This window comes from Octopus bimaculoides, chromosome 26 (genome assembly GCF_046866305.1).
Source record: "Octopus bimaculoides isolate indiv1 chromosome 26, ASM4686630v1, whole genome shotgun sequence".
In the NCBI taxonomy this organism is placed as follows: Eukaryota; Metazoa; Mollusca; class Cephalopoda; order Octopoda; family Octopodidae; genus Octopus; species Octopus bimaculoides.
In genome coordinates this window covers 21126147-21142367 of record NC_142953.1, presented here as the reverse complement: position 1 = coordinate 21142367, position 16221 = coordinate 21126147, and the positions used below count along the sequence as shown (strand labels likewise).

At 34.6% G+C, this 16221-nt stretch overlaps 3 protein-coding genes and 1 pseudogene across 3 annotated transcripts in view; all 4 read left to right on the top strand.

Annotated features, from left to right (window-relative positions):
* LOC106883553 (caspase-7) overlaps positions 1–16170 on the top strand; it is a 21697-nt gene extending 5527 nt beyond the window's left edge. Inside the window, exon 2 of the mRNA XM_089342460.1 lies at positions 14927–16170. The gene's annotated coding sequence lies outside the window, so the exon portion shown is untranslated. The remainder of the gene's footprint in view (positions 1–14926) is intronic.
* Positions 7728–9204, top strand: LOC149130980 (caspase-7-like; annotated as a pseudogene).
* Positions 9318–10766, top strand: LOC128250890 (caspase-7-like). Its single transcript, XM_052976896.2, has one exon. It carries the CDS (start codon positions 9708–9710, stop codon positions 10764–10766), a length of 1059 nt encoding a protein of 352 aa, XP_052832856.2. The 5' UTR covers positions 9318–9707.
* Positions 11377–14106, top strand: LOC106871720 (caspase-8). The gene has a single exon (XM_089342464.1). It carries the CDS (start codon positions 11378–11380, stop codon positions 12089–12091), a length of 714 nt encoding a protein of 237 aa, XP_089198590.1. The 5' UTR covers position 11377; the 3' UTR covers positions 12092–14106.
* Positions 16171–16221: the final 51 nt, after the last annotated feature.

Genomic DNA, 16221 nt, shown 5'->3' with positions numbered 1-16221 from the left:
TTATTTCCTAACATCCTTTCTTTTTTCAGTCCCTTAAACCTTAGTAAACACATTATTATAAACTAATATAAATCCGATAATAATTTTTATCTTTTATTCACATTATATAAATAAAGCTTACCTATGTGTCTCCTAAATAGTATCATTATCTTACCTTCAGCTAAAATTTTTTAAAGATAATTCAAAATAGTTTTCATGAACCCAATATACTTAATATCCTTAAACTTTACACCCTATCCAGAGCCCCTAAATTCAATATTGACATTATTTCATGATTTTTGTGGAAAATAATTACATCTCATTTTATTTATTTTATTAACATACCTCTTATTGTGAAAACATTGGTTAGAGTATTGTTACTCTATTCAGACTAAAAGTAAAAAACCTATTTGACCCATATACCTAGGGCTGTAATTCCTCAACATTTTGATAGTAGTAAAATGACCTGATACTACTATGACCAGTGAAACCTTTAGATTCTAATACATTTTATAGCCTTGTCCATGCATACTGCTTACACCTTCCCTCTCTTTAGAAGTAATTGTCCCTTTGCTATCACCACTAGATAAGAAACAATAAAATCTGAGACAGTTAAAACTTTTGTCTAGAATCAATTACTAGCCTGATAGACTCGGCTATGTCAAGATGGACTTATGTATTCTTCCTCACATTTGGATTTTTATGTATTCTTCCTCCCACTTGGATTTGAAATGTTGCCACATTTATAATATGTCTTTTCTACAGTAATTTTCTGCATTTTTCGTGCAGCTGAAGATTGCTCTTCATATTGCATTTAATGTAATGCTCGCATTACTTAAATAAATTGGAGTAGCATGAAACGTGCGTACTGCAATCACTTTGAAATCCGTGTTGCTTATTTTTTTATTTTAATCACCTATCCTTTTGGGATGTGATATTCGGGTGCCTAAGCATAAGTACCATATTCAAGTCTTGAATCTATATCTAAACCATATATATATATATATATATATATATATATATATATATGTGTGTGTGTGTGTGTGTATGTATGTATATATGGATAAGTATACGGGTAAAGTGTATGTATGCATATGTATACGGGTAAAGGAACGGGTAATATAGTATAGTAAAAAAAAAAATAAACAAATTAATTAATCTAGTGGAAATTCACAGGAGAGCAATAGAAATAGAAAATTAAGGAGTTATCTCCCCTATAATAACAGAAAGATGAAATCTAACGGGATTTTAATAATTTAAGGATCGTTATGTATGTGTTTTTTCGTGTTTTGTTCCGATGGTAACCACTCCTGAAGAAGTGCCAAATGTCAAAATCCAATGGACCAGTCACTGGATAAGTTTGGCACAGAAATGTTAACATAGAGTGGTGAATAAATCGATATATCAAGTTTGAAGTCTCTGTCTCTTTTGAATATGAAAATTTAAAAGTTAAAAACCTTATAATATATATATATATATATATATATATATATATATATATATATATTGATGGAAAAGGTAAAACAACAAAAGAATGAAAGAGACCTCGATATTATGTAAATAGAGGAATTTATCTGTAAATATAATATGTGACAATTATTCGGTAGCCATGAAAAAAGTCCGAGTTTCAGATGTTGGGGTGGAAACCCACGCCACCATCTCTTCGGTTATCGGGCCATCAAAAAATTTTTTTATAGCCCGATAACTGAAGAGATGGTGGCGTGGGTTTCCACCCCAACATCCGAAACTCAGAGTTTTATCATGGCTACCGAATAATTGTCACATATTATATTTACATATGTTTGTTTGTCCCCCACCCACCATCACTTGACAACCAATGCTGGCGTGTTTACATCTCCATAACCTAGCGGTTCAGCAAAAGAGACCGATAATATAAGTAATTTCCAGAAGATCAGACTTGTGGTTTCTTTATCAAAGAATTATAGTGTGTCAATTTTTATCAAAAAGATGAGCAAAAAAGGAATTTTAGTTGAATTCTACCTCAGAAATTTTTAGTAATTCTTAAAAACTTGTAATTGCAAAAACATATTTAATGGGGTTATGGAAATTTTTTTTTTTTTTTTTTGCTAACAGTTAACCTTAAATTTATTATCTGAGTTAATTTTTTTAATTAAAGAGTAGCAAATAAAAGCTATTATCTTTAGTTTTTTAATCTAAATATATTTTAAAATTTTAACTATAGCTGTAATATTTCAAATATAAATTTGCTTGTCCAGTACTTTTCCAGGTCTAATAACTTGTCCTGTACTTTTCCAGGTCTAATAACTTAAGAACATTAACATCCATGTTTCTGCATTTTTCATTTGTAATCCACTTTTTTTTTTTACCTGATAATGCAATTAAACTAACAAATACTCTTTTACTTGTTTCAGTCATTTGACTGTGGCCATGCTGGAGCACCACATTTTAGTCGAGCTAATCAACCCCCTGAACTTATTCTATTGGTGTCTTTAGCCGAACCGCTAAGTTACGGGGACATAAACACACCAGCATCGGTTGTCAAGCGATGTTAGGGGAACAAACATATACACACACATACATATATATATATATATATATATATATATATATATATATATATATATATATATATATATATATACGACGGGCTTCTATCAGTTTCCGTCTACCAAATCACAAGGATTTGGTCGGCCTGAGGCTATAGTAGAAGACACTTGCCCAAGGTGCCACACAGTGGGACTGAACCCGGAACCATGTGGTTAGTAAGCAAGCTACTTACCACACAGCCACTCCTACGTCTAAGTAACAATAATTTATAATTCTACCTGATTAAAAATTTTTCATTTTATTTAATACTTTTGCTAAATAATTTTTCATGTTTGATGATTAAATTAAAATAAGAATAAGTATTAATCTAAATAAATAAAAAATAAATTATAAGAACACTGGATCATGATAAAATCGAAAATTCAGAGAAAACAGAGAAAGAAAGAGAGAAGAACCTTATTTACATTTGACGGATATTTGTCCTCATCTTGTTTGTTGTTAACACATTTTGGCTGATGTACTCTCAAACCTCGGTTCTCATTCCTAAGGTATTTTTCCAATGTTGTTGTTGTTATTGTTATTATTATTATTCAGGTCACTGCCTGGAATCGAACTCGGTTAAGAGCATGGGCTACTAACCCCAAGATTCGGAGTTCAATTCCAGGCAGTGACCTAAATAATAATAATAACATCAAAAAATACCTTAGGAATGAGAACTCAGGTTCGAAATTTCCCCAAGACACCTGATGAAGGCTGGAGAGTACATCAGCCGAAACGTTGTTTTAACAACAAGATGAGAACAAATATCCATCCAAATGTAAATGATGTAAATAATTCTTCATCTCTCAAGCTGAAGAGAGAAGAAATCTTACTGTGATGCAAGGGAAACAACTGTATATATTTTATATATTATAATATTTTATATAATCTTTTCTACTATAGGCACAAGGCCCAGCATCACTTTTTTGTCACTTTTTACCTAACACCTTTTTTTTTCGACAAAATTTCATTGCATAAAATTACCAATTTTAGATTCCTCTTGTTTTGATTTATCATCTGAGATGAAATGAAATATAGACTGCTTTTAAATTAAGAAAGTATTTTGAAGTCAAAGTCAATTGAAGCTGTTACTTTTTTTTTTCGGGACTTTTGGCTTCACTTCTTTATGTTAAAGATTCTTTTGGTAAAATTGGCATTTTTAGATTCCTCATATTTTGATCTATCATTTAAGCTTAAATAAAATATAGTTTGCTTTTAAAATAAGAAAGTAACTTTGATTCAAAGTCGATTCTTTTTTGCCTTACTCTCCCCTTTTGGACCTCACATATTTTAATGTAACTTTCTTTTTTCCACTAAACCAAATTTCAATATTTTTATGCCTAAATGTAGCTTGGGAGGTCACTATTATCGAACTATTAACAGTTTTGAATTTGGTTGAGAAATGAGTTAGTGACAAAGTTTTAAAAAGGCTACGACTGAGTAAATGTCTTCCTTAAGAATATTATTCAACCACTACAGTGATTGAATGAAGCACTTTTCTCTTCAGTTATGGCCTAATCGCCATTTTTAACTTGCCTTTGGAAAGAGGAGCAAGAATTAAGAGGGATGTGTTGCCCCACCAATAATCTTGTTGAAAGTTGGGTGAATGTGGCAAGCTGTCAGCTGTAGGCCAAGGAGTACAGAGAAGAGAGGAGCACTAGACATGGTACTCCTGATGAATAGGGAGACTCAGGATTTGTGGGGTTCCTTCATTGACCGTTTCACGTTTTCCTCCCTACTGGCGATTTCCTTTTTTATTTATACCAATTGTTATTGTTTTATTGTTAACACTTTTCTATGAAAATCCCTATTGTCCTTTCAAATGTCTTAAATATTATGCAATCCTTGTGGCCAATACCGAATTATTATTATTCTTCATGGTATAAATTCATATTCTTTCATGAAATAGTTAATGATATATTATGTCTCTAAATTCCTTTGGTTAATGCCACAATTTCTCATTAATTTATGTCATTATTCAACATGTCTTTGACTCAGAAAATAAAGGTGCCTTCACATGTCTGTGAATGACTCATCAAAGAGATTGGTGCCATTTCTACACGTTTTTCTAATTATTTTCCTATTTCCAATTTTATAGTTTTGAAATTAAAAAAAGAATTTTCAAAAATATTTGCAAATTAATTTTTTTCCAATTTATATATTTTGTCATCTGAATTATATTTTAAACAATAAAAGTTTGTTCAGCAATCTTTTATTTTTTTTCTCTTGTTCCTTGATGGATCCAGAGGAACGGAAAGTGTGTTTAGTTTTCATATTACCTCCAACACCCTTCACATTGATACTGCCATCATACAAGTTTCCTTTTTTTAAATTAATCTAAATTGAAGCTTTCCATCTAAGTTTCATATTTATGTTCCAAAACCAGCTTCATAACCACATAGTTGTTTTACTCAATTCTTCACTATTTTCAGAGTTGATTTAAATAAAATCAGTATATTTCAGAAGAAATATGGTAACAAAAGTGTTAAAGTGATCTAAATTCACATCTTCCAGCAAAAGGACAGTGACGTAAGAGTGTGCTTTTAAAATATTGGTTGCAGTTGAATTGAGTTCAGTCTTTTCCAGGGACATTCAGAACATGCAAGGCCTACATCATCATCATCATCATCATCGTTTAACGTCCGCTTTCCATGCTAGCATGGGTTGGACGATTTGACTGAGGACTGGTGAAACCGGATGGCAACACCAGGCTCCAGTCTGATTTGGCAGAGTTTCTACAGCTGGATGCCCTTCCTAACGCCAACCACTCAGAGAGTGTAGTGGGTGCTTTTACGTGTCACCCGCACGAAAACGGCCACGCTCGAAATGGTGTCTTTTATGTGCCACCCGCACAAGCCAGTCCAGGGGCACTGGCAACGATCTCGCTCGAAAATCCTACAGGAGCCAGTCAGGCGGTACTGGCAACGGCCACGCTCAAAATGGTGCATCTCATGTGCCACCCGCACAAGAACCAGTCCAGGGGCACTGGCAACGATCTTACTTGGCTTGCCGGGTCTTCTCACGCACAGCCCATTTCCAAAGGTCTCGGTCCGTAGTCATCGCCTCGGTGAGGCCCAATGTACGAAGGTCTTGCCTCACCACCTCAGCCCAGGTCTTCCTGGGCCTACCTCTTCCACGGGTTCCCTCAACTGTTAGGGTGTGGCACTTTTTCACGCAGCTATCCTCCTCCATTCTCACCACATGTCCATACCAGCGCAATCGTCTCTCTTGCACGCCACAACTGATGCTTCTAATGTTCAGCTTTTCTCTCAAGATACTTACACTCTGACGGGTATTCACATTGACATTACACATCCAACGGAGCATACTGGCTTCATTCCTTGCGAGCTTACGTATGTCCTCAGCAGTTACAGCCCATGTTTCACTGCCATGTAGCATGGTTGTTCGTACGCATGCGTCATACAGTCTGCCTTTTACTCTGAGTGAGAGTCCCTTTGTCGCCAGCAGGGGTAAGAGCTCTCTAAACTTTGCCCAGGCTATTCTTATTCTAGCAGCTACACTTTCAGCGCACCCACCCCCACTACTAACTTGGTCGCCCAGATAGCGGAAGCTATCGACTACCTCTAGTTTTTCACCCTGGAATGAGATAGAAGTTGTTTCCTGTTTGTTTGCAGTCTTTATTGCACCTGAACATCTGCCACAAACAAAAACTAACTTGCTAGTTAACCTGCCTTTGATGTTGCTGCACCTCTTATGTGTCCATAGCTTGCACCGGGTACATCTTATAGAGTTACTACCTACTCCTTTTCTACATACTGAGCAGGGCCATCTACCTGAAGGGGTTTGTGTTTTATCTACCTTCCTACTTATTAGGATTTTGGTTTTAGCTAGGTTGACTCTAAGGCCCTTCAGTTCTAGACCTTGCTTCCACACCTGAAACTTCTCCTCTAGTTCTGATAGTGACTCCGCAATTAGGGCAAGGTCATCAGCATAGAGGAGCTCCCAGGGGCAACCTGTCTTGAACTCCTCTGTGATTGCCTGGAGGACTATGGTAAATAATAGGGGGCTGAGGACGGAACCTTGGTGGACCCCTACCTCTACCCGGAATTCATTGCTGTACTCATTTCCAACCCTCACCTTACTGGCCGCATCTCTGTACATGGCTCGCACAGCTCTCACTAGCCATTCTTCTATCCCAAGTTTCCTCATTGACCACCAGATAAGGGATCGGGGGACCCTGTCAAAGGCTTTCTCCATGTCAACGAAAGCCAGGTACAGAGGTTTATCCTTGGCTAGGTATTTCTCTTGCAACTGTCTCACTAGAAATAAGGCATCAGTAGTGCTTTTACCTGGCACGAACCCAAACTGCATCTCATCTAAATTGATTCGCTCCCTAATTAGTTGGGCTATGACCCTCTCTGTAACTTTCATAACCTGATCTAACAGCTTGATGCCTCTGTAATTATTTGTATCTAAAGCGTCCCCTTTACCTTTGTAGCAGTTGACTATGATGCTGCTACACCAGTCATAGGGTATGACTCCTTCGTGTATCACCTGGTTCGTAATACGGGTGACTAGGCTATAGCCAACACTGCCAGATATTTTGAGCATCTCTGCAGTGATTCCTGATGGGCCGGGGGCTTTCCCGGTCTTCATACTCTTAATTGCTTTATCTACCCTGGTACTATCAACTCGGATAGCTGGTCCCTCTATTGGGTCGACATAAGGCAGGCTCTCTTTCTCCCATTCATTCTCTTTATTAAGCAATCTATCGTAGTGGCATCTCCAGACCTCTTTCTTTGCATCCTCATTTAATGCAAGCGTACCATCATCCATGCGAACACATTTCTCTCCTACAACATCACTATTCTCTCTCCTACACTGTCTTGCAACCCGAAATACCTCGAGTCTTTGGTCCTCACGGCGCAGAACATTGGCAAATCTTTCCTTATCTGCTTCCCCTCTGGCTAAATAAACCTGTCGCCTAGCCTCCCTTCTGGCACATTGGTACAATTCCCTGCTACCACCGTTCTGAAGGGGAATCTGAAAACTCTTTTCATAAACTGACAGAGAAACGTGAATGTTACCATTGTGGAAATTGCAACCATCTTGCTCAAGTGTATTCCTTCGAAACTAAAAGAATGTTTTGTTTGCAAGAATATCGGATATACCCATGTGTGTGTGTGTGTGTGCAAGAATATTGGATGTACCCATTGAAAATGTCGGTAATTTGACAAGAAAGGACAGGACAAGAGACAAATTGCATTGAATAAGATAGAAAAGAAGGGGAATGGTTGTTGGGTGAGGTGGAAGTATTGCAGAATGATTGGAATCTGGTGATGGAGGGGCTTCAGACTCAGTGAAGAATTTTAAGAAACTGGAAGAATTAGAGGATTCGCAAGAGACATTGGTAAGATTGAATACGTATACCAGAGAGTTGGTGAAGCCATGTGTCCAACGTTAATGTATTGTTGGACAAAGGAAGTGAGATCCAGTTACCATTATTGGTGGTGCAAGCAATGTTCAGGTGTTGTGGGAGAGAAATTGGATGAAGAAAATCAATTTAAATTGGAGAACCGTATTTCTTTTGATTGGGGAAAGGAATTCTGTTGAAATTGGAGGAGCTTCTGGCTGAGTTTTGGTCAGAGTTTAGTGATAAGTTGAGCTGTTTAAAGGATTTTAAGACAAAGTTATCTGTTGTTAAGACATCACCACAAGATCATTCTGTGCCTTATTCAGTTATGGACCAAATACAGAAGGAACAGGATTAAATGGAGTGTGAAGGGGTCATCAAAAAACTTAATCTTGTTGGGCTTCCCTCATTGTTCCTGTCCCCCAAAGAAGATTCTGGTACTGTTAGATTATCTTCATCATTGCCATCATCATCAAACCTTTAATATATATTTTTCATAGGTTCAATAGTTTGACCAGAGGTGGTCAACTGGAGAGCTGCCCGGGCTCCACTATCGGCCTTGAAAAAGTCAAAACATTATGAAATACTTGATTTATTACTCTACCCGATGAGATTCAAACCACATGGTCGTGTTATATTAATAAATAATGTAAAATTTGATGATGAGATTAAGTACGAAGAAAGGCGTAGATGCGGAGGGCATTAGCAAACTTTTCACTGCTTTCAATTTCGATGTTCATCTTTTTTCTAATAAAACAGCCGAGGAAATGGAAGACATAATTCTAAAAGAAGCTGCAGGAAGTACAGCCTGTGAAGATTTTTTCGTTATGTTCTTGATGTCACATGGGGTTTTAGGGAATATTGTTGGAACTGATGGTGAGAAATTACCTTATTCCACTATTAATACAATTCTAAGAAATAGTTTTCAGCTGGAAAATAAACCAAAACTCATTTATATCAACGCTTCTCAAGAAAAATGTGACAGGAATGATGTCAGTGAATATTTCAATGTTCCAGATCTATATGTTGCTTTTGCGACTGTTCCAGAAAAGTGTGCATTCCGAACTCACAAGAAAGGCAGTTTTTTCATTGAGCGTTTACTCAGTGTCTATGGAATGAACAAAGAAGAGTGAGACATCTTTTCCTTGTCCACTGTAATAAACGCAAGAGTTTCGAGTGAGGGCGATAAGGTTTCTACAGTATTCGATCAGACTTCAAGTTGTTATTCCACCTTGAAGAAAAAGGTGATACTTCGAGCCACAGATTAACCACATTCCGTCCCCATTCTCTCTTCTCCTTCTTTCATTACAATATAAAGAAATTGAACAATAAATGGTATGTACGTTAAACCTTAATGGTGCATATTTCGCTGACTCACGAAGATCAAATAATCTCAGTGTAACACGATCAGTTAGAACTATGTCAAATGCACATTTTCTAAACGTATTCAGGTGAATGAATGTCTGAAATTACATACTTTTACATATTTCTTTGCTATTGATTTCTAAGGGAAAAAATAACTCCGATTTACATCATCAGGAAGAAAACTATCTAGAAATCCGAAGAGAATTTGATTGGTTGAAGGACACTTAACAAGAGCCATTGTAATAAATGTGTTTGTAAATAACGAGGCTTAGTTCATAAAGCCTTCCAACTGGTCAGACAACATTACACAATACGTTTATCTTCAAGAAACGGTGGACTGTTTTGCATTTTTCTTTTCCAGGTAATAATTGACATTTTTTACTGATTTATATTGTTTTAATATTTTGAATTTTATATAAACATGAGCGCTGAACAAGGACATCATATTTCTAAGGAACGATTTGTGAAAATCAGAGTTGAATTTAGAGAACACATGGACGATATCGAATCGTTTTTAGATGAAGCTTTATCCTATGGTTTATTGATTGAGGGACATAGAAATGAAATAATGTCAAAAAGAAATCCTGACAACCAAATACGAAAGTTACATGATTATATATTTAAGAAACTTCCGAAGGTTTCAGATAAATTGATGTCAGCCTTGAAAAAGTCGAAACATATTAAGATATTTGATCTTTTAGACGAACGGTCAGTCTACCCGATGAAATTCAAACCACATGGTCATGTTATATTAATAAATAATGTGAAATTTGACGATGAGGAGAAACACCAGGAAAGGTTCGGAAGCAAAAAGGATGTGGAGGGTATTACGAAACTTTTCGAGACTTTCAATTTCGATGTTGAACTTTATTCTGATAAGAAGGCCGAGGAAATGAAAAGAATAATTGAGAAAGCATCGGAGAAAAGTACAGCAAGTGAAGATTGTTTTGTTATGTTCTTGATGTCACATGGTGTTATAGGGAATATTATTGGAACTGATGGTAAGGAATTATCTTATTCCACTATTAATACAATTCTAAAGGAGAGTTCTCAGCTGAAAGACAAACCAAAACTCATTTATATAAATGCTTGTCAAATTAAACCTAATAAGATTAATGTCACGAAAGATACCGACGCTTGTTTAACTAATAAAAATACTTGTCAAGTCAAAGATGACGCGGAATGTGAAACTAATTCAGAAAAGGAAGACGTGAAGCAATATTTCAACGTTCCAGATCTATATGTTACTTTTGCCACTGTTCCAGAAAACCTAGCTTTCCGAACTGAGGAAAGTGGTTCTATTTTCATCAAAAGTTTACTCACTGTTTATGAAAGGAACAAAGAAGAATGTGACATCTCATCATTATCACCTGATATAAATGCACAAGTTTCTAAGGAAAGCAAAAAGATTTTCATAGAACAGACTTCAAGTTTTTATTCCACCTTGAAGAAAAAGGTGACACTTCGAGCCACAGATTAACCACATTCCGTCCCTATTCTCTCTTCTTCTTTCATTAAAATATAAAGAAATCGAACAACAATGGTAGGTACGTTAAACCTTTCCAAATTCGCCCCTATCCATAACGTAATTTGTCCTTCTAGGATTCCACTTCACCTGACTAATAATTATTTCTGATTTCGGTACAAAACCAACAATTTAAAGACTTATCAGACACCATTCTCTGCAGAACTTTCTTTGTAGTTGCTTGAGAAGTTGCTGTTGTTTTATGTGAGTGAAAACAAACTGGATTCCATTGCATTCTAGTCAAATGCAAGGGAAGTACCTATAGCAGTCTTCAGAAACTAGTACACTATATACACAGCTTTTGCTCTAGCATGGTCGTGATGGCTTAAATGAAGCAAAGGAGGGTGTCAGATCATGACATACGTATATACATATATATATATATTCATATGTGTATCTCTATATAAATATAATTGTCACATTTAATAAAATTTCCTTACACCGATCGTTTTTGCCTTTGCAAACCAGGAAGTGAAACGGTTGACTGTTAAGCTTTTTATTCCCGGAAAAAATTGATATTTTTTTACAGATTTATATTGTTTTAATATCTATAATTTTATATAAACATGAGCACAGAACAAGTACATCATATTTCTAAGCAACAATTTATGCAAATCCGAGTTGATTTTGTACAACACATGGACAATAGCAAATCGTTTTTAGACGAAGCTTTATCCAATGGTTTATTGAGTGAGGGACATAGAAATGAAATAATGTCCCAAAGAAATCCTGACGACCAAATACGAAAGTTACATGATTATATATTTAAGAAACTTCCGAAGGTTTCAGATAAATTGATGTCAGCCTTGGAAAAGTCAAAACATATTAAGATATTTGATCTTTTAAACGAACAGACAGTCTACCCGATGAAATTCAAACCACATGGTCGTGTTACATTAATAAATAATGGGAAATTTGATGATAAGAATTACAATGAAAGGTATGAAAGCGATGTGGAAGGTATTACGAAACTTTTCAAGGCTTTCAATTTCGATGTTCATCCTCATCCTAATAAAACAGCGAAAGAAATGAAAATAATAATTGAAGAAGCAGCTTCAGAAAGTACATCAGGTGAAGATTGTTTCGTTATGTTCTTGATGTCACATGGTATTGTAGGGAATATTGTTGGAACTGATGGTAAGGAATTATCCTATTCCACTATTAATACAATTCTAAAGGAGAGTTCTCAGCTGAAAGACAAACCAAAACTCATTTATATAAATGCCTGTCAAGCCAAATCTGAAAAAGAAGATGTCAAGCAATATTTCGATGTTGCATAATTCTAAAAGAAGCTGCAGAAAGTACAGCCTGTGAAGATTTGTTTTGTTATGTTCTTGATGTCATATGGGGTTACAACCCCATATGACATCAAGAACATATTGTTGGAACTGATGGTAAGGAATTATCTTATTCCACTATTAATACAATTCTTAAAAAGAATACCTTAGCTTAAAGACAAACCAAAACTCGTTTATATAAATACTTGTCAAATTAAACCTGATGAGAATAATGCCACGAAAGACATCAACGTTCGTGAAACTAATTCTGAAAAAGAAGATGTCAAGCAATATTTCCATGTTGCAGACCTTCGGGTTACTTTTGTCACCATTCCAGAAAGCAAGGCTTACCGAAATACAAAGAATGGCAGTCTTTTCATCACCTGTTTCCTCAATGGCTATGAAAATAATATAGAAAAGTGTGATATCTCATTATCTAAAACAAATAAATTCACAAGTGGCTAAGATAGACGATCAGATTCTTAAGGATCAGGGTTCTAAGCATCAGTGTTCTAAGGATCAGATTTCAAAGGATCAGGGTTCTAAGCAGCAGTGTTCTAAGGATCAGATTTCAAAGGTTCAGACTTCTAAGGATCAGGGTTCTAAGCAGCAGTGTTCTAAGGATCAGGGTTCTAAGCAGCAGTGTTCTAAGGATCAGATTTCAAAGGATCAGACTTCTAAGGATCAGGGTTCTAAGCAGCAGTGTTCTAAGGATCAGGGTTCTAAGCATCAGTGTTCTAAGGATCAGGGTTCTAAGCAGCAGTGTTCTAAGGATCAGATTTCAAAGGATCAGGGTTCTAAGCAGCAGTGTTCTAAGGATCAGGTTTCTAAATATCAGACTGCTGAGAATCAAGTTTCAAGTAATCATTCCACTTTAAAGAGAAAGGTGATACTTCAAGCCACAGACTAACCAAATTCCATCCCTATTCTCTCTTCTTGTTTCATTAAAATATAAAGAAATTGAAGAACAACGGTATGTACATTAAACGCTTCCAAATTTGCCCCTTTCCTCTCCATGATGTGTTTATCTTAGATTCCACGAACTAAATTCTTGCCCCACATCACCTGACCAATAAGTATTTCACATTTAGACAAAAAACTTGTAATTTTAAGATTGACGAAGTATTAGAAACCCTTCCATTGTATTGATCCCAGTGGAGATAAAAATCAAGGTTTGACTCAAACGGATTTGAACTCACAGCTTTAACAGCTTGAAGGAATGACGCAAGCAATTTTATCCAATGCTCTAATGACTGGTTTTGACTTAATTACTAATAATTTTTCTTTTTAATTCCACCAAAATCTATTTTGTTATATGTGAGCTTTGCTCCTGCATGGCCTCGGTCGTGATGAGTTAAGCAAATATATATATATATATATATATATATATATATACATGCGTGTGGATGTGTATTTATATCTATCAATATATTATAATGGAGAAAGCCGTTTATTAAACAGGTACATAAAAGTTACTAATACTACTAAAACAAAGTAATTATTAAAGGCTTGACCATCTGGAAATTTTTTTATAAATTCATGTTGCAAGAAATTTCCTGTAATTTCCATTTCTAAAGTTTATTGAATATTTGAGCTGCAAGTTTTTCACAAATTTAGATATTTGTTGCATTCACTGCAGAGTAAATTTTAATTTGCTGCAGGCGAAATTTTCTGTTTTCATTTATAAGTCTCTCACTCTGTCTTGCCTCTATTTTTATTAATGATTATTTAATGTATTTTCATTTCAATGCTTTCATTTCAAGTTTTAACTCCCTATTTGCAAAACCCTCAGGTTATTCTATATACGTTATGTAAAATAAATCATTTATTGAATGAATCAATGCTATTAGACAAAAGGGTTACATAATTATGAGGCTTATGATACAAAGCACATACATACATATATAGGCATTCTTACGCTTCAACCCGAACACTTCGTTAATTTCTGTAAAAAACTTTTTATTTATTTACTTTTTGTGCGCCATGTTCAGTTCTATGTATTTGTAATTAGTCACACACAAACATACATATATATGTCTATTTATAAAGATATAGATACATATATACATATATACATATATATATATATATATATATATATATATATATATATATATATACACACACACACACACACACTCGCACACACACATATTACACATATATATATATATATATATATATATATATATATATATACAAAGATATAGATACACACACACACACACATATATAATTCATGTTCCATTAATTGAGGGAAAGAAAGTGGAGAGTTGAAACTTAATAATTATTTATTATTACAAAATTAGTGCTCATTATTTCTTACAGCCGTTTCCATTAGTACCCAACAGGTAAATTACAAATTTATGCTTTAAATTTGCATTTATATGTTATGAGCATAATTTAATCAGTGAAAAATATATGCCTTCAGATGTTCCACACCAACCAATCAGTTCATGCCTGCAGACTAAACATGTTGATTTATTATTATTATTATAATTGTTATTATTATTATTATTATTATTATTATTATTATCGTGTGTGAATGAAGGGTTCCTGGATTAATTAGAATATAATGAGGAATAAATTAAGGAGAAGAATAAAGTAGAATAAAACAGAAAAGTAAATCAAGTAAACATGAAACTATAATAAATGAAGAAAATTTAAAATAAATAAGATAAATAAAATAAATAAGATAAAATAAATAAGATAAAGTAATTAATAAGAACAAAGATAACCATTTATAAGATAGACATCAAAATGTAAATGCAGATACATTCATACCCATTCGCATACATAAAACAATTAACATAAACCCAATATTCTTTTCTACTCTAGGCACAAGGCCCGAAATTTGGGGGGACGGGTCCAGTCCATCAGATCAACCCCAGTGCGCAACTGCTACTTAATTTATCGACCCCGTAAGGATGAAAGGCCAAGTCGACGTCGGCGGAATTTGAACTCAGAACGTAAAGACAGAAGAAATACCACTAAGCATTTCGCTCAGAGTGCTTAACGTTTCTGCCAGCTCGCAGCCTCAACATAGTTCTGATATTAATTACTCAGAGCCTATTGGATGAGGAACATTTCAATTAGTGTACATACGCCATAACGTCTCTAGAGAAAATGTATCTAGTCGTAACAGTTTTTCATTGTATGGGAGTGGGTGGAGTTATGCGGTCATATGACTAGCAGTAATAATAGCATGTTTATACATACACATATATATAGCTATACACACATGCATACATATATGTATATATACACACATACATATTCAGACACACACACACACATATATATATATATATACATATACATTTCAAAATGTAACCACATATGAATCGTCGGCGATTTTCTTCCTCCGTCTTCCTTTTCTATTGGGCTTTCCTCTTTTTCCGAAGAAGAGCGTCTGCTCAAAACGTTAAACCATCTTCCTTTGCTTTGCTGAGCATCTGCTAATACTTTACATGTACCACGTAGTTGACCCATGAAAATATACAAAACAGGATGAAAAGATATTAGATGGCACACAACTGTTCATCCCAAATGTGCAAGGAACGAGCAAACGGCAAATTAACTCAAACCTAAAAATTGTATACTATAAAATTCAGTTACTGATCAATTTAGAATGCTATAAAATTAAAAAAACACCTGTTAGAGCAATAATCATCAAAATAAATAAAGAAATCATACCGTAGAAAAAATTTTTTTTTAAATATTAATTATAACATTCAAACTAGAGGAACCTGGTTAAACAGAAGCACACTTAAAAAATAATAATAATAATGATAATGTTCTTAAATAAAATTCTCTCTAATAAACTCTAGCACACACCAATATACACAATTAAAAATAAAAATAAATCTTATATCAATTCAGCGTAAACTAGCAAAAAACTTCAAAACTATACCTCAGGAGTAACACGCTATATTACATTAAATCTCTATATACGTGTTACATTTACGTTATCGCAGAATGTAAATAAAAAAAATGGTCTTCAATGAAAAAAACCTTCAATAAAATTCTAACTCACACATACGGTAACTCCACACTACACTTATCCATATTCTAACTATACCTACATATATATATATATATACATATATATATATATACATATATACATATAT

Excerpts from the sequence above, each read along its gene's own strand:
- LOC128250890 (XM_052976896.2), top strand. The coding sequence starts at position 9,708 with ATGAGCGCTGAACAAGGACATCATATTTCTAAGGAACGATTTGTGAAA.
- LOC106871720 (XM_089342464.1), top strand. The coding sequence starts at position 11,378 with ATGAGCACAGAACAAGTACATCATATTTCTAAGCAACAATTTATGCAA.